Genomic DNA, 25667 nt, shown 5'->3' with positions numbered 1-25667 from the left:
CTCTGAAGAACACAATTAGGTTAGTAATTAGTTTAAGAAAGTAATTGATACTGTAATCATGATAACTGCTGTTTAGGGATAATAGTGGGAGGGATGCCTTAGTTTCTAAAAAAAGTACTTTGCCCCTTAGGCAAGCACACAATGTTTTAAACAATACTTTTTATTCAGAGACAGGGTATTTGTATCTTGAAGTATGTACTGTACCAATGCATTTAATTTAGCATGTTTAAAACAAACCCCCAAATATCTGCAAAGAATCAACTTGGATAACAACTCTTCTTTCTTTTGATTAATTCATTGCAACGAGTGTTTGCAATATATGTACCATTGCCCTACTGTGTAAGTTATTTTTTCAGTAAAAATCATTCTGTGCGTAGTCATGAGGCAGAAGAGTGTATTTAGGCAGCCTATTAATTAAGGTAGAGAAACAAAATTTTAATAGATTCTTGGCATATGACCCTCTGTATTTACAGTCTTCTCCTGCCCCCTAAAGGCTGTGTCTGTGTCTGTTGTGCAAGCACCAGATCATAATCAATACATTGCTTCTGCAGTTCTACCTCTGTTTACTGAGTCTCAGTTCTATAGCTCCCAGGTGTTTTATATCACTACTGTGCCATGTCACCTTGGCATCCAACATGCCAAGCCAATACCTGGGCTCAGTGCTATCTGTTGAAGTGATGCAATAGCCAATATTATAGTAAGCCCAGCTGGAAATGGCACTGCACTAACAGATGTGTATTTTTCCTAGGCTGTTGTGAAGAATAGGTAGTGGATGATCTTGTTTTCATAGGGGAAGAGGTCTACTTGCACTTGCATTCATCAGGGTTTTCTGGCAAGTGTAAGGCTGTGCGTATCTTTATCTTTGCCTTTGTCACACTTGAGTTATGGCCTGTCAAGTAACTGACGGGCCCATGGTAGAAAGCATGTTACCTATTCAGTGTGAATTTACTTAGCTCAGTAATTTAGAAAACAGAAGTTAATGATAGTAAATAATCAGTAATAATAATAATACAGCTTTAATCCAAGCAAAATTAAAATATCTATAACTGATAGGATATGTGGGAGTTCAGCTTTTGACATTAAAATATATTTCTGAAGAAGCATTCATGTTAATATGGTATCATTACTTTAGCATAGTAATGCAAATTTATGTAAGAAGATTCCTAATGTGTTCATACTTGAAAAACACTTGTAGTATCTTAACAGCCTTCATTTTTTCTTACTGATGCAGCCTTTCTTAAACTTCCCAAGAGATGTGTAAGCTTTAAATATTAATAGGTCCCTTGTACTAATAAACAGGAAATACCAAAAGGATTTATTTGTTCAGACTAGTTCTAAACAAACAAATATGTCCCATTTACTTACTTTAAATCTATTTATTAGAGTAATTATGTTTTGTGCTTCAGAAGTCTGTTAAGATCAAATTTTTAAACTCAGTTGTTGGTGAAGGCTTGGATTCCTACCCCAACAGTTTACCTTGTTGCACAGCATAAGGCAAGATTGGCCACACCATCCAGAAAAGCAAAATAAAGACCATTATAGTAACATGCCTTTAATCCGAAGTCAGTGTCAGCAAATAGCCTAGTCTACAAAGTACCTAATAGAATTTTACGAAAGTAATAACATTACATTTTTACATACTCTATGCAAGTTAAGACAATATTGTAAAGAACTTCTTACAAAGGATCTCTTTACAGGTTCTATCTTGCATTGCAAATGTGTAAGTCATCAGTTACATTAACATAACCTGGTACAAAAAAGGAACTTAAACTGACTGGTTTCTTGGAGTAAGCAACCCAAAAATCTTGTTCAGCTGCCACTTCATCACAAAATGTGCTGTTGTTATTAATGTTTGTGTTTTTCCTGAAGGGCCAGTCCTTCTAGAGCAAAGGAACTCCCATGAGAAACTGCCACTGGATTATGTTGAGTCAATCACAGCAAAGGAAGAACTTTTGAATCTTGTTTATCCAGGAGAGAGCATTGAAAACTTCTGTGAATGCAGAGAACAAGATTTTTGCAATCAGAAGAAAGAACTGTGTTTGATTTCATTTACTAAGATGCTGATTAATTTTTGTTCCATTTATAATTTGTCTACACCCCTGACTGTAACTCTTAGAGCGATATCTTGTTCAAATGTACTTCCGGTAATGGTTTGTGACAGCTCTAAGATGAAAAACGCATTTTCTGGAGATTGGTTGGTAGATACATATTTTAAAGAGCTTGAAACTTTTGAAAAACTACCACAGTTTCTTCAAGAAATATCTGAAAGCATGTTATTCTTCCCTGGTGAACAGGCAAAGGCCTTATTAGCAGTTCTGGAAACTATGGTAGAAGCATGTAAGTGCCTAAATCTTTCTAGCGGTTAAATTCCAAACAACCACATTGGCTGAATCTTGAGTGTAACTACCTTCTACTTGCCTGACAGATCTGCATTTGTGTAATCTTAGGGATGTGCTGTATCATTTACACTCAGTTAAACTGTCTTGGAAGTTGGGTTTTTTTTTTCTCTTCTTTTTTTCTCTTCTCCATATTTCTCTTTGGTTTTCAGAGGCAGTGACCCTAAACTTAAACCAAGCAGTTGATTGTTTCATTTCCTGAGAAAGGCTTGTGTCTACATATTTTGATATCCCTTAATAAAAATAATGTTATAAATATGTCATGAAATAAAAACATATGGAAAAGCAAATTCCTTCTCTCCATTTTCATTTTACTTATAAAAAAATAAATTATATTGTGTAAATTAATTACCTGTTGCAAAATTCAAAAAAGAAGGCACTTTATATTTACAGAATGAATATATAACATTTCCCATGTCTTTGTTTGATAGAAATGGTCACACAAAGATGTGGAAAATGTTGTTTCTCATCAGCACTATGTTGCTTGTAGTCTCATTTATTTGTCCAGTGACCAAGTGAAGGAGACTGGCTCAGATACTTGGGTGATCTGCAAAACTCCAGTGTGTACAGCTTGCTTCTTCCCAAGTCAATGATGCTTTGAAGAACTGAATTCACCCTTAGCAAAACTTAAGGCTGTCCTTGGCTCTGCTCCAACTCATTGACTTGCAGTGATTTGATAAAACCATTACTCTGGCATGTAATGATCTGGTATCACTCCTGGGACTACCTCAAAGGAAGATGCAGGTGGAAGCAGTGGCCCAGATCTAGTTATGCTGGCAGAGGAATTTACAAAGGATAGAACAAGAGTTTAAGTATATACTGGACATCATATTCTGAAACTAAGAATGGATATCCTTAAAAATTATGCCCCACTTAATATGAAACCTTCATTCTCCATTCTGTGAGTACGTGCAAACTACACATGGTAAACCTCTAAACTAATGCCCTAAACAATTTAGGATTGTATGCTACATATTCTATCAGACAGACTTTTAAATTAATTAAGAAAAAGAGAAATTCCCATGCTGTTCTTTAAAAGGTATTGAAGGCAAGGCAGCTGAATTACCTAATTGTGCTTATGGGTTTGGGGTTGTAGAAGAGTTACATGTTTTGGAGAGCCCTTATTGCTCTATTATACAGAAACAACTATAATTCCTGCCCTGCATCTTTGTAGAGATCTAAATAGTTCCATACTAGGATCTGGAGGAGAGACACTCAAACAGAAGTTTATCCCTTTCATTTCCAAGAGAAGAGAAATACGAGCTGCTTTAGAGTGAGGATACCTGAGATTCTAAGAGATTCAGTAATAGATAACTTAAAAACTTAGCCTTTAAAAGGTAGGTACGAATAAGCAACATTCCAAATTCCAGTTCTTCTGTAATAGCTGTTTATAATATTAAAAAAAAAAAAAAAAGGATGTGGAGTAAGAGCTGCTTATGTAACTGATCTTGCTTGACTAGAGGGATTCAATTCCATTGATTCATCCAGCATGTGCACATTAAAATTTCCATTTAACCTTTCTGAAGCTGAGATATATGATCTTACAGCAATCCACAGAAGATGCTCAAACCAAGCTGACTTTGGAACCAGACCTTCCTTACAAATGTTCCATGTTTATTAATGACCAATTATTATTTTTATACATGCAGGCAGAACAACCTACTTTAATAGACTAAAACATCAGTGCATATTGGATTTGTTTCTGTCTGTGCACTTTTAATTTTTCTCTAGTAAGAAACACTGAAAAAACCTTTGTCATATATGAAACGGACTAATAAACTTCAGTATTTCCTTTTGTAGGACAAAATTAAAGAAATGTTATGTGTGTACTTTCTAAGGAGTGCAAAACATAAATTTAAGTTTCCAATAATAACAGTTGCTTTTAGTCAATAATTTCATGCATAATTGTGAATTTTAAATAAGTGGGACTCAGAGGACCTTGAAAAAAATCTGGTGAGTCTCAAAAAGCAAATCCTTTAAAATATTCAGAATTCTAACATACCACTGACTGAAATGACAGCAGGAAAAGCTTTCATTTCATTCATTTTGGCCTGATGGTGGTTCTGCTTATTTAGGCAAGATATGCCCGCAATTATTTGTTATTATTTATATCATTTAGAAACAAAAAAATTGCACATCAATCATTATAAAAGTCATACTTCATTATTTAAAGTAATTTCAAGTACCTTCCTCCAAGATAATCTAGGTAACATATGCTAAATGAACATTATTAACATTGGAAAACAAAACAGTCAAAAGTTAGCAAATATGTGAATTACATTCCAGAAGTAGCCCCAGCTTAAACATTGTCTGTGCACATCATCAGTCTTTATATGGTAACATAATTCTGTTCTAATGATCACTTAGCTGAAGGATCATACACTGAAAGTTTTCCTGTTATTTCCCAGTTCTTGCAGTTCAGTTTTACATATACTCAAGTTTGCAAACTTCATACCCTTAAAAAGTTTTAAGCATATCTGTCATATTTAACATAAAATAATATGCTTCATCCAATTTATCAGAGTACCTGTTTTCTTTCAGTATAGCAAAACTTTTCTGTTAAACTGAGATCTATTAATAAGTGATTGATGTTGGTATTCACATTCTCTGAACAGAGAGAGACGTGATTCTGTCTCCCAGAATTTTTCTTGGGAAGTTGTAAGACGCAGTGAGAAAGCTCAGAGAAAGAAGAATACAAATCTTATATCTATATTCTTGTATCTATTCGCTGCTCCTGTTGTTTGGCACATGAGGAATATTTTATGGAGATTGTTTACCAAAGAGTGATTTGTTAATTGAACAACGGTGATGGTGTTTGGATTGATTGGCCAATTGAGTCAAAGCTGTGTCGTGACTGTCTGGAGACAGTCACGGGTTTTTCTTGCATATCTTTTTATTATGATACAGTTCTAGGATAGTATAGTATTAATGTAATATAATTCAGCTTAAAAGCAATTTTTTCAGCCTTCTGCAAAGTGGAGACAGAGTGTGTTATTCCCCCTTCAAAGGTCACTGCTTTGATAATTGTTTGCTTTTTAAAACCTATCTTGGTATGTAGGGTACCCTGTCTTAGCTAAAAGAACAAACAAAATCACCCTTTTTCTCTAAATGCCCACGTTTCACACACTGACATACTTCAGAAGCACAAAAATAGGTCTTTCCATATATGATATGGAATATAAATATATGATAAGGTATATGATTCCCTCAATCAATCCTATTTTTCCTAAGTCTTTAAAAAGTTAATTATTTTTCATGTTCAGCATACAGTTGGAGAATATATATGCACCAAATGATGATGCTGCAATGCTACTTCCCAGTCAGGTGAGTAACAGAGGTCAGCACAATTGATAGCAGTAAAACAAACTGAAACAAACAGTAGAGGACACTGGGATACACAACTCAAGAATTTTAGTTGCACACAAACATGTTGGTCAAGCTTTGAAAGTTGCCCAAAAAGTTGCATTAAGCATTAATTTCAGTGTTGTATACTCTCTGTGTCCCGTCCCACTAGAAAACGGGCAGTCGGGGAGGATTCTTTTACATAGATTTCTCAGACAAGAATAAAGCGTAAATGCAGCAATATTAGATCTGAGACCCGTTTACTGATAAAGAAGGGTAAGTGTTCCTACAAAAGCGAGATAGGAAAAGGAGCAGAGAGGAAAAAAGAGAGACGGAGAAAGAAACCGAAGACAGAGACAGCGCTACCACAAGAACCCCAGCCCTCTGTCAGCACCGGCTTGGCAGGCGGACCATGCATGCTGCGAACCACAGTGTGTTTGCATAGCTCCCGTGGCAGGTTGGGCATGATTTCCAAACTGCAGCAGGCTTCATGTTCCCTCTGTTAAAAATAGGTTAGAAACAGTTGTAAAATAGTTGATAATTGTTAAGCATGTACTGTTACTTTGGTTATGGTTAAAAGGGTAGTTACAAGAAATACGGTACTCTATGTACCATAATACATCTAAGTAAAGTGCACCATCCCTCCGGCAAAGCCAGCCTGAACAGAATTGTAATGGGCCAATCAAGGGCCTTAAACCTGCATGCAAATGAAACAATCCAAAAGAAACTGATCCAAAGGGACAAAAAAAAACAGGATAAAAAGGGGCATCTGACCCACTGAACTTGTGCCGTTTCACCTGGAACGTTAGGGACATCGCTGCTCAGAAGACCCAGCACCAGTGCTGCAGCATCCTCGATGGGAACGCTCCTGCTCAGCCTGCTGGCCCCCTTAAAGCAATTTCAATTTAGGCCTTTCTTTTTTATTACAATAAATGCTGAAATAAGTTTTAGTACTGGGAGTGTGGTCCCGTTTTTAACACCTCTGTCAGTAGAGAACAGGTTGTCGTGGTCCAGACGCCGTCCTGGAGCACCTGAGGGTTCCCAGTTTGGGGCTCCTCATCTGTGGGCGCAATCAAGTGCAGGCAGCGGTGGCGGCTGCGGCTGCAGCGTGGGAAACACAGTGGCAGCCACAGTGGTGGCTGGGTGCCGAGGTGGCGACGGGCTGGTCACTACGGGCTAGTGCTACAGCAGGTTAGTGCAGCAGGCAGCACAGGAAACACAGCAACGGTGGCGGGTGCGGCTGGGTGCAGGCTGGCGTCGGGTGTGCCCGGGAAACACCATGGGGGTGACTGGCTGCAGCAGTGCCTGCTCCGTCGGGGATGCAGCAGAGCACGAGGTCATCCCTGTGGCGAACTGGTTCTGCAAAAGGTGATGCAGGGCAAAGCAGGTAAGGGCAGAAAGCAGGACCACTGGGAGAAAAAGGCGGGAGGCTGGAGGCGGAGAAGCACCAAGCTGACCCTCTGAGAGAGCCCCTGATCCGTCTAAGAAACCCAAAGCAAAAATGGCTGTCATTGTGTCACAGCTAGCTGCTGAATTGCGGTGAAATATCAAAACTTTACAATTCCGATAGATTTGTAAGGCACGGTATGTTTATTTCAGTGCTGGACTTATGTGAGGCATCTTTTCCCTTCAAAGGACATGCATGCCCCTGAAAACTCCCGATCCTTTTTATTACTCTAGCTAATTTACATATTCATAGAATTTCACAATAGGTTCATGCATATTCATTCTTCTAATTTCACGTTACACTTACAGCTAGTTACACTTGTATTCAGTTTTTGTCAGAAAGTACAGCAAGAACTCTTGGGTCACTCTGTGCTGTCTGTTTGAAGGTCCGAGGAGTCTTTCTTATCTCTTATCTCTTTAGTTGGAAATTTGCATTCTTTCTCCCTAGCTGGGGCAGTTTTGCTAGTGCTGCAGTTACTAAACAGCATATTTTACTTATGTTAGCAAGCTCAAAGAGGCACATTTCACCTAAATCTAAATGGATTTCTACCCTGTTAAATTTTTACTTAGTCTTACTGCTCTAATCTGCTATGGCTCCTCCCACAGCCCGATTTGGCTGGCATTTTTGGCAGGCATTTACCCCACCAGCCAATGCGGGGGATCACTCACTGCCTGATTATGGAGGCTTTCTCTGCCCTGTTTGGTTGCCAGGCAAAGCCTTCCGTGGGACAGGCCTCCAAGCACATGTACGGCCCCTATAACATATGTTGAGGCATAAATAAAAACAAAACTGGTCCCTCTCACTGCATCGTACATTCTTTGTTTCACACTACTGCATTACACGATAGGAAGCACATGATGTCAAAAATTGCTTGTAAGAAGTTTTGCAGGGTGTTTATTGATTTCAAAATGGTCACTCACAGTGGCAAGTAAGTACCACCATAATATCACAGTCTGGCCTCAAAAGTTTTGCTGTTGAATTATTTTTATATGGAAGCAAAATTTTGCATATGAAATTTGAATACTGCTGCAGCTTCAACAAGCATTTAAAATTTGTTATAACAGAGATGTTCAGACCTCAGAGTCTGAGCTCCCTTTAAACAATCTAACTGAATATTTCTGAAGTTCTTCCCTCACCATCTACAAGTCTGACTGCAGTTAAATCACTGTATTGCAAAAGGTACCAAACGATGTTTCATCCCCCGCATCAGCTTTTGAATACTGTGCTCTGTTTTGGGTCCCTTGTGACAAGAAAGACCTTGAGGTGTTGGAGCATGTCCAGAGAAGGGCAATGGGGCTAAGGAAAGGTCTGTAGCATAGGTCAAATGAAATGTGGCTGAGAGAGCTGAGGTTTAGCCTGGAGAAGAGGAGGCTCAGGTGATCTTATCAGTCTCTACAACTGCCTGACAGGAGGGTGTAGCCAGGTGGGGTTGGTCTCTTCTCCCATGTAACAAGTGACAAGATGAAACAGCTTTAGCCAGGTTTAGGCTGGATTATTATCAGGAATAAACCCCCCACAGAAGGCATTGTCAAGCCCTGATACAGGCTACCCAGGCACCACTCCTGAAGGGATTTAAAAGGTGAGCAGATGTGGACTTAATGATATGGTTTAATGGTGGGCTTGGCAGTGCTGAGTTAAGGGTTGGACTTGGTGATCTTAGAGGTATTTTCCAACCTAAGGTATTCTGAGTCTATGACAGTGAGCCCCTTTGTCCCAGGCCCACAATGAGCCTTTTTGCATTAGCACAGTACCATGCTCCTGTGTGGTAAAGAGTGCCCAGTAAATTCAAAGGGATCCAGCTCCAGCTTATTTTCAGGTAAGTACAGACTTCACTCTGTGATCATTTCAAGATCAGTTATTTCTCCCAAGTGAATTAATTTTAAAATCTGTCAAATAACTCAATTTTTAATCTATTAAATGCATATAAAGTAATTACAATCATCCAATTGTTATATATAACGATCCTTAGAAATTCCTAAATTTGTCATCATATTTATTAGGATGTGAAATTATGCATTTTTAGAAAAACAGCTCTAAAAATAACTTTTAGAAAATATGCATTTCTGCACTTATATTCACATAAAGATAGGGAAGTGCACCTGATTTATCAACCAAACATGTAATCTTGAAAGGGAAAAAAAGGGGGAAAAGGATTCTGATTAGTCTAAGAAGTCTAAGAAGGTTTAAGTCAGGCTATAAATAAATATATATAATAGCATATTTTAGGCATCTGACTAAATAAAAAATGCCTTTTTAAAAAACTGCATGAGCTCAGTAGACTGTCCAGCAGGCAGTCACTGAATTCCCCGTAGAAGAGATGAAACTGTAAAGCTGCAGAGCTCCAGTAACAATATCTACACAGACATCTGTGAAACAGTGTTTGGAGATCATAATTAAATTGATCAAAAAAAAATTAGAAGTATTAAGAAATAATACATCTATCTCCTTATAGCTGATGATAATATACATTTTAAAATAAGGGAAATTAGACTATTTTGATGATTTTCAACAACATCAGGAAGTACTTTGTGTTCACATTCAAAGACACTGCTGGCTGGAAAGGGAACAAAAGGAGGAAGAGAACTCAAGTTCAAGTCTAGCTAAAAAATTGAGATCCTGTTTCCTGAGTTCTTTCAGTGCAAATTTCTTTAGTCTTTTGGAAGAACTATCTTACTGATGCTGGAAATTAGCCAAAAATCTTGAATGTAGCAGAAATGAAACAGTTGAAGAGTGAACAATCAATTTATACCAGTTGTTAAGAGTACTGACACAGAGAAGTTTGCCTCTTGTGGTTTTCAAGGCCCAAGCTGGTGTTCCAGGCAGTGGTGTGAAGCACAGGGTACATCTCCAGCCATCCAGTGGCTCTTTACACCACTGTCAGCACTCAGGGCCTGCCTTGGTGGGTTTGCGGGAATGTGATTAATTAATTTGTCAGGTAATTAACCTGCTAAACCTCCTGATATTTATATTTTTACTATCATCCATTATACTGCAGGGGCTGTGCCTGCTTGGCCTGCTTGATCACAGTGCATGTTTCACAGTTATAGATCACCGGAGAAACAGTGTCCATCATTAAATCCACCCCATAGTTAGGCCATGAGTGCATCTGTATTGTTACATCTCTTCCCTGAAGGCCTGAGGCATTGTGGGCCCACCAACCAGAAATAATTCACCCTTATGCTGCCAGTCCAGATCCACCTGAGACAGTTTAATCTTGGCAGCCCAATCCACCTGTCCATTCTTCAAAAGCTCTTCAGCAGCCCCACTCCTGGGTACATGTGCATCCACCTTACATACCTTTACAGATAGCTTCTCTACCTGGGTAGTGACGTCTTGCCACATTTCAGCAGCCTGGTCCAGCCACCCCTCCAGTGCACATACTGTCATCCACAAGTCAGTGTAGAGGTAGAGCACTGGCCATTTCTCTCATTCAGCGATATCTAAAGCCAGCTGGGTGGCTTTCAGCTCTGCGACCTGACTTGATGCACCTTGTCCCTCCATAGCTTCTGTGACATGCCACATAGAACTTCATACAGCAGCTTTTTATTTTCCATGTAGCCCTACAACATGGCAGGAACCACCAGTAAAAAGAGTGTATCACTTTTCCTGGTATCTGAATATATGGAGGGACTACCATAGCACATGTCATCTTCTCCTCCTATGATGATGATGATAGTCTGAAATTTTCACCTTCAGACCACTTCATGATGACTTCGAAGACCCCTGATTGGGGTTTCCTGTTGGAGCTCACTGTATGATTTGTGCAATCCATTTACTCTATGTGGCATCAGTGCCATGATGTGTGGAAGGCCAGCACTGGCAGGCAGGGTGCCAGGAGGAGCTATGGTTTGGTGCCAAACACTTCTGAAGTAGCTTGAACTCCTTCAGAAGCTGTCAGAATATCTTTTTTTAATTGGGGTGTAGGTCTCAGATCCTTTGTATACCAGATTCGACAACTCAAGGGTTCATCCTGTAGTCTCCGCAGTTATCCTTCCAGAGACTCCAGGAAGAACCATTCTCCCCATCTGCAGTGTAGAGCAATTTTTCACATCTTTGCTGTCCTGACTGGCCCCAGGGCTACTGCATCAACAATCTCCTGTTTGATTTGTTTAAAAGCTTGTCCCTTAAATCATTCTTTATCTGGGTCACATGACAAAGAGGGTTTACAATCTGACTGTAATCTGGAATATGCATCCACCAGAAACCCACAGTGCCTGTGCTTCCTTTTTGGTGGTTGGTGAGGACACAGCTGTTACTTTATTGACTACATTGGAATCTGATGTCTCCATCTTGCCATTTTACTCCTACAAACTGAATTTCCTGGATATGTCCCTTGCTATGGTTTATGGCAAAATTATTCAGAAGGGTTTCTATTATATTCTCTCCTTTCTCAAAAACTTTTTCTGCTGTGTTTTCCCACACAATGACATCCTCAATGTATTACAAGTGTTCTGAACCCTCAGCCTTTTCCAGAGCTGTGTGGATCAGTCCAAGGCAAATAGTGGGCATGGGTTTCTACCTGTGGACAGTTGGTTCCAGGTGTATTGAATGCAATACAAAAACATCCCTGTGGCCTGCACTCTGCTACTGGAGACATGAAGAAAGACGCATCTGCAATGTCATTGGTGGCACCACTTTGCTGTCCTGGATTCCAGTTCATAGTGAGGTTCCACCATGTCTGGCACAGCAGCACTCAGTGGTGGTGTGACTTTTTTCAGGCCATGATAGTTCACTGTCAGTCTCCACTCTCCACTGGACATACACACTGGCCACATAGGGCTATTAAAGGGTGAGCAAGTCTTGCTGGCCACTCCCTGGCTCTCCAGTTCATTAATCATCTCATGGATAGGGGTTCACAGACTCCTGGCTGATGTGGTGTTATCAATGGTGCACAATTGTGATAGTGATGGTATGCTACCTTCAGCAGTCCCACAGCAGAGGGGTCCTCTGAGAGACCAGGCAAGGTGTTCAGTTGCCTAACTTCCTCTGTCTCTACAGCTCTCCCGAACCCTGATTTCTGGGTTGTTGAAATATCCTCTCCTGAGGTAATCTGCGCCCAGGATACACAGGGCCTCTGGGCCAGTCACAATGGGGGGTGTTTGCCATTCTTTCCCAGTACAGTCACATGTTGGGATTCCCCAGTCACCCCAGAAATAGAGATGGATTCTGCCCCTACATATCTTGATGGCATCAGGGTGTGTCATGTGCTGGTGTCAACTAAATCTTGATAGTCCTGAGGGACTGACATGCCAGGCCATTGGACCCACACAGTCCAGTAGATGCTATTGTCCTCTTCCTCCACCTGGCTGGAGGCAGGGCCTCTCTAATTATGGCCATAGTATTTGTTGCTCACTTCTTCTAAATATAAAGTGGAGAACTTTAAGAGGATTGGAAAAAACATCAAACCTTCTACTCTTTCTGAGGACTCACCCACTGGAAACAGGAGATGCATTTGTTTTTGAATTTCCTGTGATGGTTATTCTTCCTCTCAACTCACATAGTTGTACTGCCAGCACTGAGGTGGATTTTCCATCCCACTTCCTTACTTTCCCACTTTCCATCCCACATCCTCTCTGTGGTCATACAGCAAAAGCCACAGATTACCTTGTCATTTGTACCCTCTCTCGAGCAGAGGGGTACTTGCTCCCAGTCTAGATGCTGGTCCATACTGGAGGGGCATGGGACATTTCCTCTCCGATCTGCTGAAGTCTTTTGAGTCTGTCCACAGTCTTGGACAGACTTTCCACAGACAAGGTGTAGGTCAGTAGGGAGGAAAAAAGATGATCATCACATGGATGTAGCTAGGTAATCACCCTAAAGCACTTTGTTCTCCTCCCATCATGGACATCAATATCAATGAGTTGGTGTACAATGATCACGTGCTCCATACAAACTTCTGCCATGTGGATTGTACACGCTGGACCTCATCTGCATCTATAGGGGACTGCACATTATTTGAACTCCTATAGATTACCTCCAGAACATTGATTCCCCCAGGTACTGGATACCTTTCTCCGTGGTGTCCCACCTGCCTGGGTGCACTACTAGACCATCCTCGAGAGAGTACCTTTCTTTCACACTTGACAGGAGTCACCTCCAAAGGCTGAGAGCTTCTGTCCTCTTCCCAATGCCCTTGTCAATGCCCAGATCCTGGGTCAGGGATTCCAGTTGCTTGGCTTCACTACCATTTAGTTTCATATAATGGGCCATGATACTGCAGCATTGGAGCAGCCAGGTCAGCAGGGATGACCCATCTGGTGCCGAGATCTCTTTGCAGATCTCACAGCTCACCCAGGGATATGGAGCAGTTTTTATCTCTGGCCCTGCCTCTTCCTCCTGTTGTGAGGGTCCTGCTTCCTCTTCATCCCTTACTAAAGAAACTGATTTGGCTTTGGATTTCTTCTTTATAGGGGCAACTTCTACTGGTACTGGGTTGTTCAGTGGTTCACCTGCAGTTTGCATGGCCCCCTGCCTGTTTTTCTGCTTTTCTCCTCTTCCCCCTGAGGGTGCAGTTTAGTATCACACAGTGTCCAATAAAGAGTAGCCAGGGTCCAGGCACACTGTAGAACTTCCCTCCTCTCTGGAACTGCCCCACCATTTTTCTTTCAAATATTGTGCTACTTTTACAGCATCCTGTAGTTGTTCAGGGGTGAATGGAGACCCTTCCAATAAGAGACAATACCAGACAGCTCTCTCTGCCACAATTTCTTTACTGGAAGAAACCCTTTCTCCCCAGAAGAGAGTCCTTTTCCAGAAGGTGCAATGGCAGTATGTGATACAGAATAACCACTGTATGCTAACCCTTCCCACTCCCAGCAACTGCAAAAATTAACCCTGTTCTACCCAGAAACAGAGTGGTTTTTGGTTAGGTTTGGTTTGGTTTAGTTTCTCCCCAAATTAAAAAAAAAAAAAAAAAAAAAAAAAAAAAAAAAACAAAAAAAAAAAAACCAAAGGAAAAAAAAAAAAAACAAAGAAAAAACACCTTTTAACTGCATGTTGTACCACAGTTTAAGAACCAGGTTTAAGACAGAAGACCAGGTTTAAGGGTTGCTTTATTATTATCTTGTTTGCCTACAGTGACTGCAAGCCATCAATGAACAACACTCTCTGCATCTGCTAGAGGGCTATATTTTGAGCTGTTCAAGTGGAAAGAGCAAAAAGTCTTCCTCTGCATAATGGACTACAAAGAGGCAATCAGGCTCTTGTTTCAAATATTGACTTCTTATAAATTTAAGCACAAATTTTGTGCAGAATTGTGAAGTAAAGGCCTCTAAATAAAAGACAAATGAGTTTCTAGCAAGTGTCTGTTCTAAAGGAAAACTTTCAGATCCCCTCTAGGCTTCTATCTAGTGACACTGGGGGAGAGAGGTCCCTACAAAGCAGAATGGGACCTTATCTTTCAAAAGTGTATCTTTCCCCAGAAATTTCCACTGGCCAGAGTATTTTCAAAGGGGGAGAAGACTTCTTTTCTTTTCTCCTGCTGGGGAGCATATGTACACCCTTTTTTCTGCAATATCTTCATGAAATTTGCATAAATTTTTGCTAGTTATATTTCCAAATTTTTCTCTTACCCACTGGGAGCATTCAAGGCTGCAGCCCCTCTCTGCTGTCTCTTGAACAGTCAGTTCTGGATCTTCTTCTGCGCTGAGCTCCAGCTGCAAGAGGATTGATACTCTAATTGATTAGATCCACTATCCCTCTTCCTTCATCTGAACAGCCTCATGTCTACCAGAGCATCATCTTGGGAAATATGAGTTTGTGTCCACCCACACTGAACAGAAACTAAAACTGCGGTTTGTCTAGGAACGCCATGCCACTACTGAGGCATGCTGAGGAGCTGCAGCAGGGGAAGCTTCACATCATCTGAGCTGTGATTGTCACAATCACAGCTCTGCATGTCTGTACCTGCCCTCCAGCAGCCTTTCTGAAGCTGACCTCTGTCCCCAGCTGGTAGAGGGGGAACACTTCTGGCAAGTGCTCAGGGCTTTACCGACACTCCTTTTAGCTATTGCCTCTATTTCCAGAGTAAGACTTCTTTCTGAGGTGGGAATATGACCCCTAAACACTTCTAACAGTTTATGCGAAATTGAAAGTGTTTTATCAGTCCTTGTGGAAGCACAGTCTTCATTTTAGACAAGCTACAACATAAGAGTGGCTTTCCCATCTGATGAGTGGGAAGCTTTGATGTCACCTGCTCATCCTCTTGACCCCTCGTCATGTTTTAGCTGTGGGTTTGGGTGGTAGGATGCTTTCAATTCTACTCTGAGTATAAACCATACTAGTTTTTAAAGTTGTATCCTTCTTCCATCAGTCAAAAGACATTCCATTTTTGAAAGCCTGATACATGTCCACACCCTCCAGTAAACCAACTGCACCACTCAGCTTGGTGTCACCTGCAAATATGTCAAGAGTATGCTTGATCCCACTATGTCATTGATGATGATATTGAATAGAATAGGTCCTAGGCCAACCCCTCAACCACACCACTTACTACTGTTCTCTGTTTTGACATTGAGCTGTTTGTTGGCTGCAACATTTTGGGTGCAGCCATCCAGCCAATTCCTTAACCATCAAATAGCTCACCCATCAAACTTCCTCCATTTTAATGTCACAGGCCTTACAAAAATACTTTTCCACCTGATCTGTGTCCTCTGGCTCAAGTAGCCAGGTTAGGAATTAAGATTGAAAATTTATTTCCTCATATGATAGCAGAGTCTCTTACATGGAGTCTACACATGTTATATGTCTTCAGTTCTTTCATGGCCAAATATCTGCCTTTGGTAACAGGCTGAATAGGGCTGAAATTAGGAGAAAAGCTGCCAGCTGCATTTACTCATTGAATGTCTGGACTAAGGAATTAATTTTAAAAGACATTATTTGTAAATTACATCAGAGTTTACACATTTCTTATCATTGAGATGGGAGAATTTGAGATATGTGACCTTGCCTTGTTGCATGAATGTGTGATGTAAGGGGAATGGCTACTGTCCAGTATCAGCCTACTCTGTGCCAAGGAACTGAAGTTTCAGAATGGGAACTGGGGTTTCTAAAAGCTCAGGACTTCTCAGCTGCAGTGATGTATGTCACGTGTCCTCAACTGTGTATTCAGACTAGAAAGAAGGTTTAACAATCAGGTAGATATGGAGAAGGCCCAAGAAACTCCCTCCTTCTCTTGCACCATTATGTATTTTCATATTGTACACTGATCATTTAAATTAGCACTCACAAAAATGAGGAACTTGTTTGAAAATAACACACTTGTTTGAGACAAGGCAGCTGGGCAGATGTTCTATAAAGCTCTTCATAGGAACTTCATCTCGAACCTCCTCTGATACAGCCATGATAGTTTCAGTTACTGTCAGCCATGCAGAGTGTTGGCAGCTCTGAGACAGCACACTTCAGTGTTCAACTCTCTGTCTCCTCAATAATATGTGCAGCCTACACATTACCCTGTAGAGAAGGAATCCAAACTACAAAAATCATGGTGCTGTATTTAATTATGAATCAGAGGATTTTACAAAGAACAGTAAATTGCATAGTGAAAGCCTATTTTCTGTGATGGAGAATACAGTAAAACAATCTTCTTCAACCCTAAGCAACCCATACTTGCTACAATTGCTGATTTTAGACACAAACTTCATAAACAACAGGTTTTCTGCTTTGGCATGCATTTATATTAATTGTTTTCCCCCCAGATCAAATGCCTACTATGACTTGATGCAAGTCACACAGAGGTCCAAATCCTTTAACTGGAGCAGAGCAAAGCTGCAAGCTCATACATTTCAGAAGCCAGTAACCAACAGCAAGATGCATGCATATTGCAGGAAGAGTTATACAACTTCCAGAAATTTCTTTTCCTTTAAACTTAGATTTTAATTTCCTCGACTATTCTTTTCTGCACTATCATAGAGAACAGCTTCAAAATATGTCACCACCAGGGAGTGAGGAGACAACAAAGTCTGAACGTGTGAGGAGCTTGGTCTAGATGGGAATCACTGCAGGTCCAAGAGAAGCAGAGCTGATGAAAGACAGGTATGTGTGACTGCTTAATGCAGTGAGAAACCAAACATTGAGCTCCAGGTAGGAGACATGTGAGAGAAATCTGAAGTGCTGACATGAAACCAGCAGCTGAAGCTTTGTGACCTTATTGTCAAGGAGTTGTATCTTATAAAAAAGTGAATTAGTCAAAGAGTGTGGATGAGGTAAAGTAGCCTGTCAAAAGAATAAATAGGGAGAAGAAGCAGGAGAGGGTAACATGGATGACAGTTTCTAATTGAGGTTTAATTGCTAGTATCAGTGGTGACTAGGAAATGAAGAGTTTGGTCATGTAGAGACTACAGGCCAAAGTGGACAAAAGGAGAGAGGGACCCTTTACATTGAGAGGTGTAGGGCCAACTCCATGGCATGCCATCAGCAATGTCTGAAGTTGGGAAGATATGGGGAATAGGGTGGCTGTTGGAACTGTGTGAATGTAACTGTGGTTTTGAGCTGTGGTCTCCATAAGCACATCAAGGGAAAGTATGTATCTGCACTGTGAAAAGAAAACAGGAACAGGCTACTTCCAGCATTATAATCCACTATAATCCTTTCCCAAATCTTTTCCAGTCCTGTCTTCTCAAAACTGTACTCTGCCTCAGCAAATTGCAGTGACTGATCTTGCTTTTAAGTAAGAAAGATACTTCTAGATACACAGTGCAGAAAGACTTGTCTTTTACTCAAATCCCAGTCCTTACAAAAAAAAAAAAAAAGTCCTGCAAGAATTTGAGATATATTTGGTAATTACACAATTTTCAGTAAATATTTTATTTAAGCGATATTCCTTCCCCATTTCTTCTTCCCTTTTCCCAACAGATGTGTTCAGGAACTCAGCCTGAAGAATACAAACATAGTGTAAGAAAGGTCTTGCTTTACTCTCCAAGCTCATTTCTTCTCATCAAATCATTACCTCATGACTGTAAACAACAGACTCCTCCTGATACAAGTAGATTTGCTTATTGAGCTTGTTACACATCCCAGGGCTAGAAATCCTATGGGTAAGGAAAATATGTTTCATTTTTTTTCACCATATTTGTTCAAGAGGCAGCAAAAAGACTCCTTTTATGAATGCAACTCAAGGATATATGTGCCCAGCAGTCTGGTTCTGAGGTCTAAATTTTTGCAAGTCAGAGAAATGGTCAGTGCATCACACTGCATATACAGTCCTATAATGTGGCAAAGATACCACTGGAAAAGAGATTTTTTTTGTTGACTACCCAGCTCAACAAAAAGCCAATACCTTTCACTGTGGCCATTCATTGAGGAGGTGGTAGAGGCTTGGAGCAGACTCTGGGAGTTGAGGTGCAGATGCAAGTGGGTCAGTGTCAACTGAAGAGTTTCTGCCACAAAGCACTCAATCTCTGTGTAAACCACAAGTCAGTTAAACCACAGGATGGGAACCCTGACTGCTGAGCAGAGAGCTGCAAAGCTTTTAATTATGTTTTGTAGCATGTGTAATCTAACAATGATGAAATAAATAAGTTTTCCTCTACCTCCTTTGCTTCATGCTCCTGGATTATCTTCACATTAAATACCTTGGCATCATGCAGGGTACTTCCTGGCAGCGCTTCCTCTTGTTGGTGAAGCCTATGCTCTAAGGGACCAAATTAGCTGATAGACTGTATGAAGACTGCTTAATTACTTTCTTGTTATTCCACTGTTGGTTTAAACACAATAGAAAAAAAAAAAAAACTTGGGGGTTATTGCACTTGGATTTAAAATACTAAGTTATAATACAGCAGCTCTTCCAGTTAAAAGCTCATTGCTATAATGAAAAATACTTGGGTGTTCCTACAAAGAGGAACAACTATAAAAACAGGGTACGCAAGCTCAGCACTGTGAGTTATCAGCAGGAATGTAACAACAGCCTCTCAGATTAATCAGCCTTAGTGAATTCTGAGTGCTCTGACATCCAGTCTAAATATGGACCCCAGCTAAACTAATAATTTTCTATGAACTCACATAAAGTTATATTTTATTTACTGAGAACAAAGACAATTTCATGATTTTGAGATGCCTTATTCTTTTTTGATTGTTTATAAACAGACAAGTTGCTTTTGGAATAAAGCTTGCCAAATCCAACAGGTTAGAAATGGACTTCAGAATCAGTCTGGAAAAGGAAGATATGTTGTAATATTTATGGCATAAGACAGGATTGTCTCTTTACAGAGGCCACCTACACAAAGCAGCATAGACCAACTGCAAATAATGAAAATGAGTTCACTCACAAACTATTTTAAATTGTGATTTTAAATTGTCTTGTTGTGGCAAGAGAATCATATGTAATCAATAAGTATTCTTAGCCTTGCCTCTGTGTGTTATATTTTCAGTGAGATCAATTTTGAGTGAGGCATTTAAAAGGAGTTCACCATTTTTCAACAAACAGATGTTTGTTGTCTCTCCTTGCCCTCCCACCCCACCCCCCCATCCCTGCATGTTATGGAATTTGAAATACTAAAATGAAATACCATCTTTTAATTCACTTGCCCATCACAGCACTCATGGAAAAACGACAACATAGGATTTCAAAGACAGAGACTTCAGAATATCTAATAGAGTGATGCTTAGAAGTGTGTTTAATTCTGCAAACATGCATAACCAGCTCAGATATTACCACCAAAGTAGACATTTGAAACTATGTACAAAAAAAAAAAAGACAACAAGAAATCACACTCAGGCTGGTGGGCAACGTTAAGAAGGTACAAGGCTTGCAGTGTATTAAAGAAATGTGCAAAACTGACAACAGGCAACAAACATTCACATCTTGTTGAGTCACAAATTTGTTTTTTTTAAAACAAAATAGGTTGACCAGTGCTTCTGATTTCACCAATAGTATGTTGCTCTTTAGGTAGGATACAGCCAAAAGGTTACACAAGCTGCAAAATTAAACTATTTCAAAGTCATGATGTAACAAGAGCTTGTTTAAGTCCAAGGCTTTCTGCATACTCTTAATTCGATTGGCATTCTTTTAAATGTACAAAGAGAAGGATCAAAGTAACTGTCACATAAGAACTTGCCTGTCATCTTATCTGCAAAACAAAGAAATCCAGGATGATCCTTCATGAGCAAAGCAACTAACACATACTTCTTTGGACAAATACATATTCACATGTTCTTGCAAAGTATTTCTAAATAGACTTTTCAAAAAGTATTTTTAGAGTAGTGCAATATAACTTTATCTGAAATTGCAACCAGTGAGAGGTAATCCAGAGAGGACCACAGCCCCCCTTGAGGATGCAGTCTTGTTGCTCTCCCCTGGGCAAAAAATCCCCTTTAATGTCACTGGGAACTAATAATGAGGAGCTGTGCACAGGTAGTCCCTCAGGAATGAGTCTCTGCTCACTATGTGGGGAGCTGAGTGTGGAAGTCTGCATGCAGCTACCAGAATATATCCCCAAGTACTCGTTATGCAGTGGCCACTAAGACATTTGAAATGTAAATGTTTCTCATCTATGTTCCATGTAATTTATAAGACAATGCAGTTTCCATGCAGTAGGGAAAGATCATATCAGAAGAACTGACATTATTAACTAAGGAAAAAACCCTGGTATATATCAGCTTTACCACAACTGCATTTTTTTCCTCTACACAGTATTTCACATTGGTAACAGGCAATGTTATACCATAAAGCGTATTAGTACAATCTTGTGATTTGAATGAAAAATGTTTTCTGCAATATATCCATATTAAAATAGTTATGTGCACAAAAAGTGTTCATAGCATGACACCCAAAGCAGTATGGAGTTAGTTTTATCCATTAGAGCTAAGCTATGTAGTACAAATGAAGACTACTGGTACATGTAGAAAAATATGATAGGCAGTCAATTACAAACCTGGCAGTATTTTGAAACAGAGATTCTTAGGTCTTACAATGGAATGATAAAGACAGCAGGAGTTGCTTTAGGGAGCTCCAGAAAGAGATTTGCACTTGGTGTTTCTCACTGTCTTATAAGCAGCCCTACCACATAGAAAAATGTTGCACCAGGAGTTAACATCAGGGTTTGAAATTTTAAAAAATCTGCTAAAACTTAAGTGCAGTAAGCTCCACTACATTGTATTTCTCTTGCAATATATAAAACATAGAAAACTGTAATGATGACTTATTGGATAAAAATATTAATGCTCACAAATAAAATCTGAGAAATTTCTGAGTCAGATTTAAACATTTTGTAGGCTTAGTTTGCATGATTTGACTATCTCATGTATCTTTGACCACCAAGTAGCAATAGATAGTCTCCATTTTAGATTGATTCATTTTATGTGTTACATTGTTTCTAACAAGGCTTTAAAATGGCAAAACCCCTACTAGAAACAAATGTCTTTACAATGAGAAATAGATTTCCCATGAGAAGCCATTTTCCACCTTTTAATACTGTTACAAAATCTCCCCACTAGATAAAAAGGCAATATAAATAAAAATCTTAGGGAAAGGAAATGCTTCTTAGTCTTGCTCTTTTATCTTCCCCTGGCAGATGCTGGTCTCTTCAACACATGAAGTTGGCTAGGCAGGATTGTTTTTCTTTCTTTTGCTTGGGCTGTGAGTAGGATCTTGTTTCAGTTCATGGTATTGCATCTATTTAAACACAAAGTTCAGAAAGTTGTCAGGTGGCATTTGTTAGGAAAAAAAAAGAAATATATCCTTTTTTTCTGTCAGGGGATAAAAGGTTAAAAAAATAAGATTTTCCCTCTAAAAATGACACAGGATTTGCAGTTGTGATTCACCAACAACAGAATGACAGATTTAGAATAAGAAGGAAAACGAGCACCAGGAAAATCCTACCAGGAAATAACACTGCATGCTGATGCAAACTTAGAAAAGACTAGGGTTTTTTTTTTTGTTGTTGTTTTCTCCATGAGCTCTAGCAGACAACAAACATTATCATTTTGACCATGTTGCATACCATAATGTTTCTTAAAAGCTTGGTTATTTCTAAATACCTACCACAGAGGGTATCAGGTACAGATAGAGTGTTTGCACCCATATCCCCTACTTAATACCAGCTCTGAACTGAAACTAGAAACAAGGGAATTCTGTAATCTTTGTGACATTGGATGTGATTTATGGGCTTGATCCTATCTTAAATCTTGAACGCTCTCGGGGGATTGTGTACTGCACCATAAAAGCTTGTAATTCACAACCAGCTTTTTTTTTTTTTTTTTTTAAAGGCGTTTATGAGCCCAGCTGAACTGTGGCCACAGCAAAAGCTTTCACCCCTTGGAAAGGAAAGGTCAAAGTGTTCTCAGAGTGCTGAGCGATGCTGTCTGCCTCTTCCATTATTTGACCTTCCTGTTCCTTCTCTGCCTGGCCTGAGAGCCCCAGCTCCAGTGTTTCCCATACAGTGCCTTATCCCAGTCAGGTTCACATTATGCTGGATGGTGTTTAACACAAGCTCTAGCTACCATCTCACAAATACCTGTCCTTCTACTGATTGTTTCTAAGGATCCTAAGAGGCACAACAATGCAGGAACTTCTTGCTCATTGGAAAAAGATCTAGGAGCCTCCTTCTGGTTAATGGACTATCCTCAGCTTGAGTTTGCAATTTCTTTCTGCCAAGGAATAGTAATAATAGTAAATCAAAATAACTGCTTTAAAAATTCTTAATAAATAAATAAATATACACACCACTTGCACATCTGAAGGGACTCTGGACAGAAAGTCAAGTAGCTCATTGTTATCAATTGCATATGGATTTCGAATCTTCTTTGTAAATTTATTGATGCCTGCAAAAGTGAAAGGTCAAATGTTACTACCATAAGATATAAGTTATGAAAAGATACATACTTTTGGCAATGTTTTAAAACAGATTTTAGGATCCATTCTGAATCCTGACAGTAGCACCGAATGAGTGCATTAATTGCAAACTTGGGCTTCAAAGGTGGGATTCTGTTTCTGTGGTTCCCTGTTTCAAAATGAAAAAGTTCTAGGGACATTTTCAAATTCTTTCAATATATTTTTTGGAAAGTAACAGAAACTGTGATTATTATGAGGAAGTTGGCAAAAGCAGAGGCATAAAAAGTATTTAATTTCTGTAACAGAGGATGAACAGAAATGGGCTTAACTGGAGGACACAAGACTCATATAAGATTCAGAAGATTCAAAGAAAGTATTTTTCATGCTAATGACAATGAAACATATGGGAAGCATGAAGTCTGCACCATGTGAAGGCTTTAGAAGAGTTTGCACAAACCTCTGTGTGGGAATGACAGATAGAGACGAGCTGATGGCAGTGCAGAGAAGAGAGGATATGTCTCCCTTAGACATCATGGTCTTATAATGCCTATTGACAATTAGTGTTCAGAAGCACCAAGAAAAATCATCCACAAAATAATCAGGAAGCAGGCTTTTAAATTAGACATATTTTCTTATCATTACATACCGAGTCAGATTCATACACTTTGAGAACCTGGTCTGTGGGCTCTGGAAACACATGCCTAAAACATGGACAGGAACACTGCAAACTGCAATGACTCTCATGTGAGCAGGAGAAAGCCAGGACACTATAAAAATATGCCTTTCTGTGTAATTTATCCAGGCTCTATCAGATATAAGATAACATAGTTTATCTTCCACAAGGTCTTTGATGCCCAGACTTTTCAAAAAGCTTTAGCAGGGACATAAAGCCTTTGGATAGGGCATGCAAGATTCAGTGTCAACAGCACCCACAGCCTCCAACTGCATGAATCCTCAGTTCTGCAGCATAGATAGGAGACGCTGCCCTCCCTTTATATGGTGTTGGATAGTGAGTGTTCAGAAGGAATATCTGACCTTGAAACACCTTTGTTTAAGAAGATATTTTGCATCGGCAAGTGACTGCAAAAATTAAGGTGAATGCCACTGTTCATTGCACACAGCCACAGGACCACTCATGGGTGAATTCTGGTAGTATGATCTCACTTTATCACATCTGATAAAGAAAAAATACCAGTCAGCGTGTGAAATCTCAAGAAAGGAAAAGTACTGCACAGATGAGAGGAAACACTACAGGAGAAGCAGAATACAAGAAGGGGATTGGCCTTTTCCAACAGTTTGAAAATTTTCAGATTAAAGTAATTACAGATTTTTCCACATAAACAGCTGTAGCTGTTACCAGGACTCAGCACTTCATCAAGAAGGATTAGGATAGAGACGTGGTTCCTGCTCCACCATACCTAACACACCACATCTTCAAGGACCCGTAGTCTCCACTGGGAGAGACACAGCTAGGAAAGGATGGAGAATTTCTTGCTAGAGCAGACCCTATGGAGGCACAGAAGAAAGACAGCTATACAAAACATGACACATAATATGAAGAAATTTTCATTTAAAAACTCTGCCTTCCAAAGAACAAAATGGATAGATGCTGGTACAGACTAGCTCAAACATTCCTATGGAAGAAAGTAAAAAAAAGAGAAATCAATGGCTTTCCACAGGCAGAATGGATGAATAGGATGAAGAAATATACACAGGAGAGGCTAGAACCATGCAGTAATGGAGAAAACAGGTGTTTGGAATATTGCAATTTTTGAAGGGACAGCTGCCCAAAGCTATGCTCAGTATGACATGGCTCTGTGAGAATTCCTTTCACCCTGAGGAGGTCTGGACTGTGGGACCTGCAGTACCTGTCTGGTCTCCTGCCATGATGCAAGAGAAAAAGATTCCTAAAGAAGGGATCCACATACACTTGCTGAGTAAGAAGTCACCTGAACTGAAATGCAGGAGGAAAAGGTGGAGTCAAAGCCTCTAGTGAACCAAGGGGCTTGAAGTTATATCTATATAGCCTATTTAACCTGAAGGCAGGGAGGGAAGAGATGAAGAGAGTCAAGGTGCATTTATAATAATTTATGCTTACACGATCCATCCACGTTTTGGGAGGCTTGAGAGTTGAGACTCTGTCTTATCTGAAACAGAGATATTTCTGTGGGAGTGTGACACTTCCAGGGGTATGAGTCATGAGTTTTTCAAAGAACAGTTCTGGCTCTACAGTTATGTGGATCTTGGAGGGGTATTATAATCTCAGGTTATTGTATCAAACCTAATGTAAAAAAGCAAGATGTCAGACCTGTCTGAAAAATGATAGAAAAGGACACAGACAAATAGTTAGAACTTCCTATGTGTGTGCTAGAAGAAATGAAATGTTGGGAACAAACTAAGAGTTTGGGTTGCATTTAAGTGATGAATGGTATGGAGGAATAAAAAAAAGTCAAAGACAGGAAAAGAAAGGAAGCCCATATGCTTGCTTTTGTTCATTTTGTAAAAATGCTTTTGTTCATATCTTCTTTATTGCTTTGTCTATGATAATTTGAGAAAACATTCTAAGAAAATTACTAATATTCACTGATAAACAAAAAATAAATTCTTTGGAGTCAGTTCAATGATTTTATGCTGTCTCCTGAATTAAAAAATTTTTACAAAATTGTGATTACTATTCTTTCCTTAGAAAGAAGACCTAGCCTCTGATGTAACTGAG

At 39.7% G+C, this 25667-nt stretch overlaps 2 protein-coding genes across 9 annotated transcripts in view; one reads left to right on the top strand and one right to left on the bottom strand.

Annotated features, from left to right (window-relative positions):
• The window catches only part of SLF1 (SMC5-SMC6 complex localization factor 1), a 34331-nt gene extending 31645 nt beyond the window's left edge, over nucleotides 1–2686 (top strand). For 4 of the 5 annotated variants that reach the window (XM_068175703.1, XM_068175702.1, XM_068175706.1 and 1 more), the window contains one exon: nucleotides 1870–2686. In XM_068175703.1, coding sequence (XP_068031804.1) covers nucleotides 1870–2366 — 497 coding nt within the window. In that variant the 3' untranslated portion in view covers nucleotides 2367–2686. Of the gene's footprint in view, nucleotides 1–748 lie in introns of all 5 variants that reach the window. The other variant, XM_068175707.1, reaches the window with a different exon arrangement.
• Nucleotides 2687–19768: 17082 nt separating this feature from the next.
• MCTP1 (multiple C2 and transmembrane domain containing 1) overlaps nucleotides 19769–25667 on the bottom strand; it is a 220276-nt gene continuing 214377 nt past the window's right edge. For all 4 annotated transcript variants that reach the window (XM_068177020.1, XM_068177022.1, XM_068177021.1 and 1 more), the window contains 2 exons: nucleotides 22844–22941; nucleotides 19769–21793 (listed from right to left, as the gene is read on the bottom strand). In XM_068177020.1, coding sequence (XP_068033121.1) covers nucleotides 21722–21793; nucleotides 22844–22941 — 170 coding nt within the window. In that variant the 3' untranslated portion in view covers nucleotides 19769–21721. The remainder of the gene's footprint in view (nucleotides 21794–22843; nucleotides 22942–25667) is intronic.

Source organism: Anomalospiza imberbis, chromosome Z, assembly GCF_031753505.1.
Source record: "Anomalospiza imberbis isolate Cuckoo-Finch-1a 21T00152 chromosome Z, ASM3175350v1, whole genome shotgun sequence".
Classification (NCBI taxonomy): domain Eukaryota; kingdom Metazoa; phylum Chordata; class Aves; order Passeriformes; family Viduidae; genus Anomalospiza; species Anomalospiza imberbis.
This window is presented reverse-complemented; position numbering and strand designations above follow the sequence as displayed.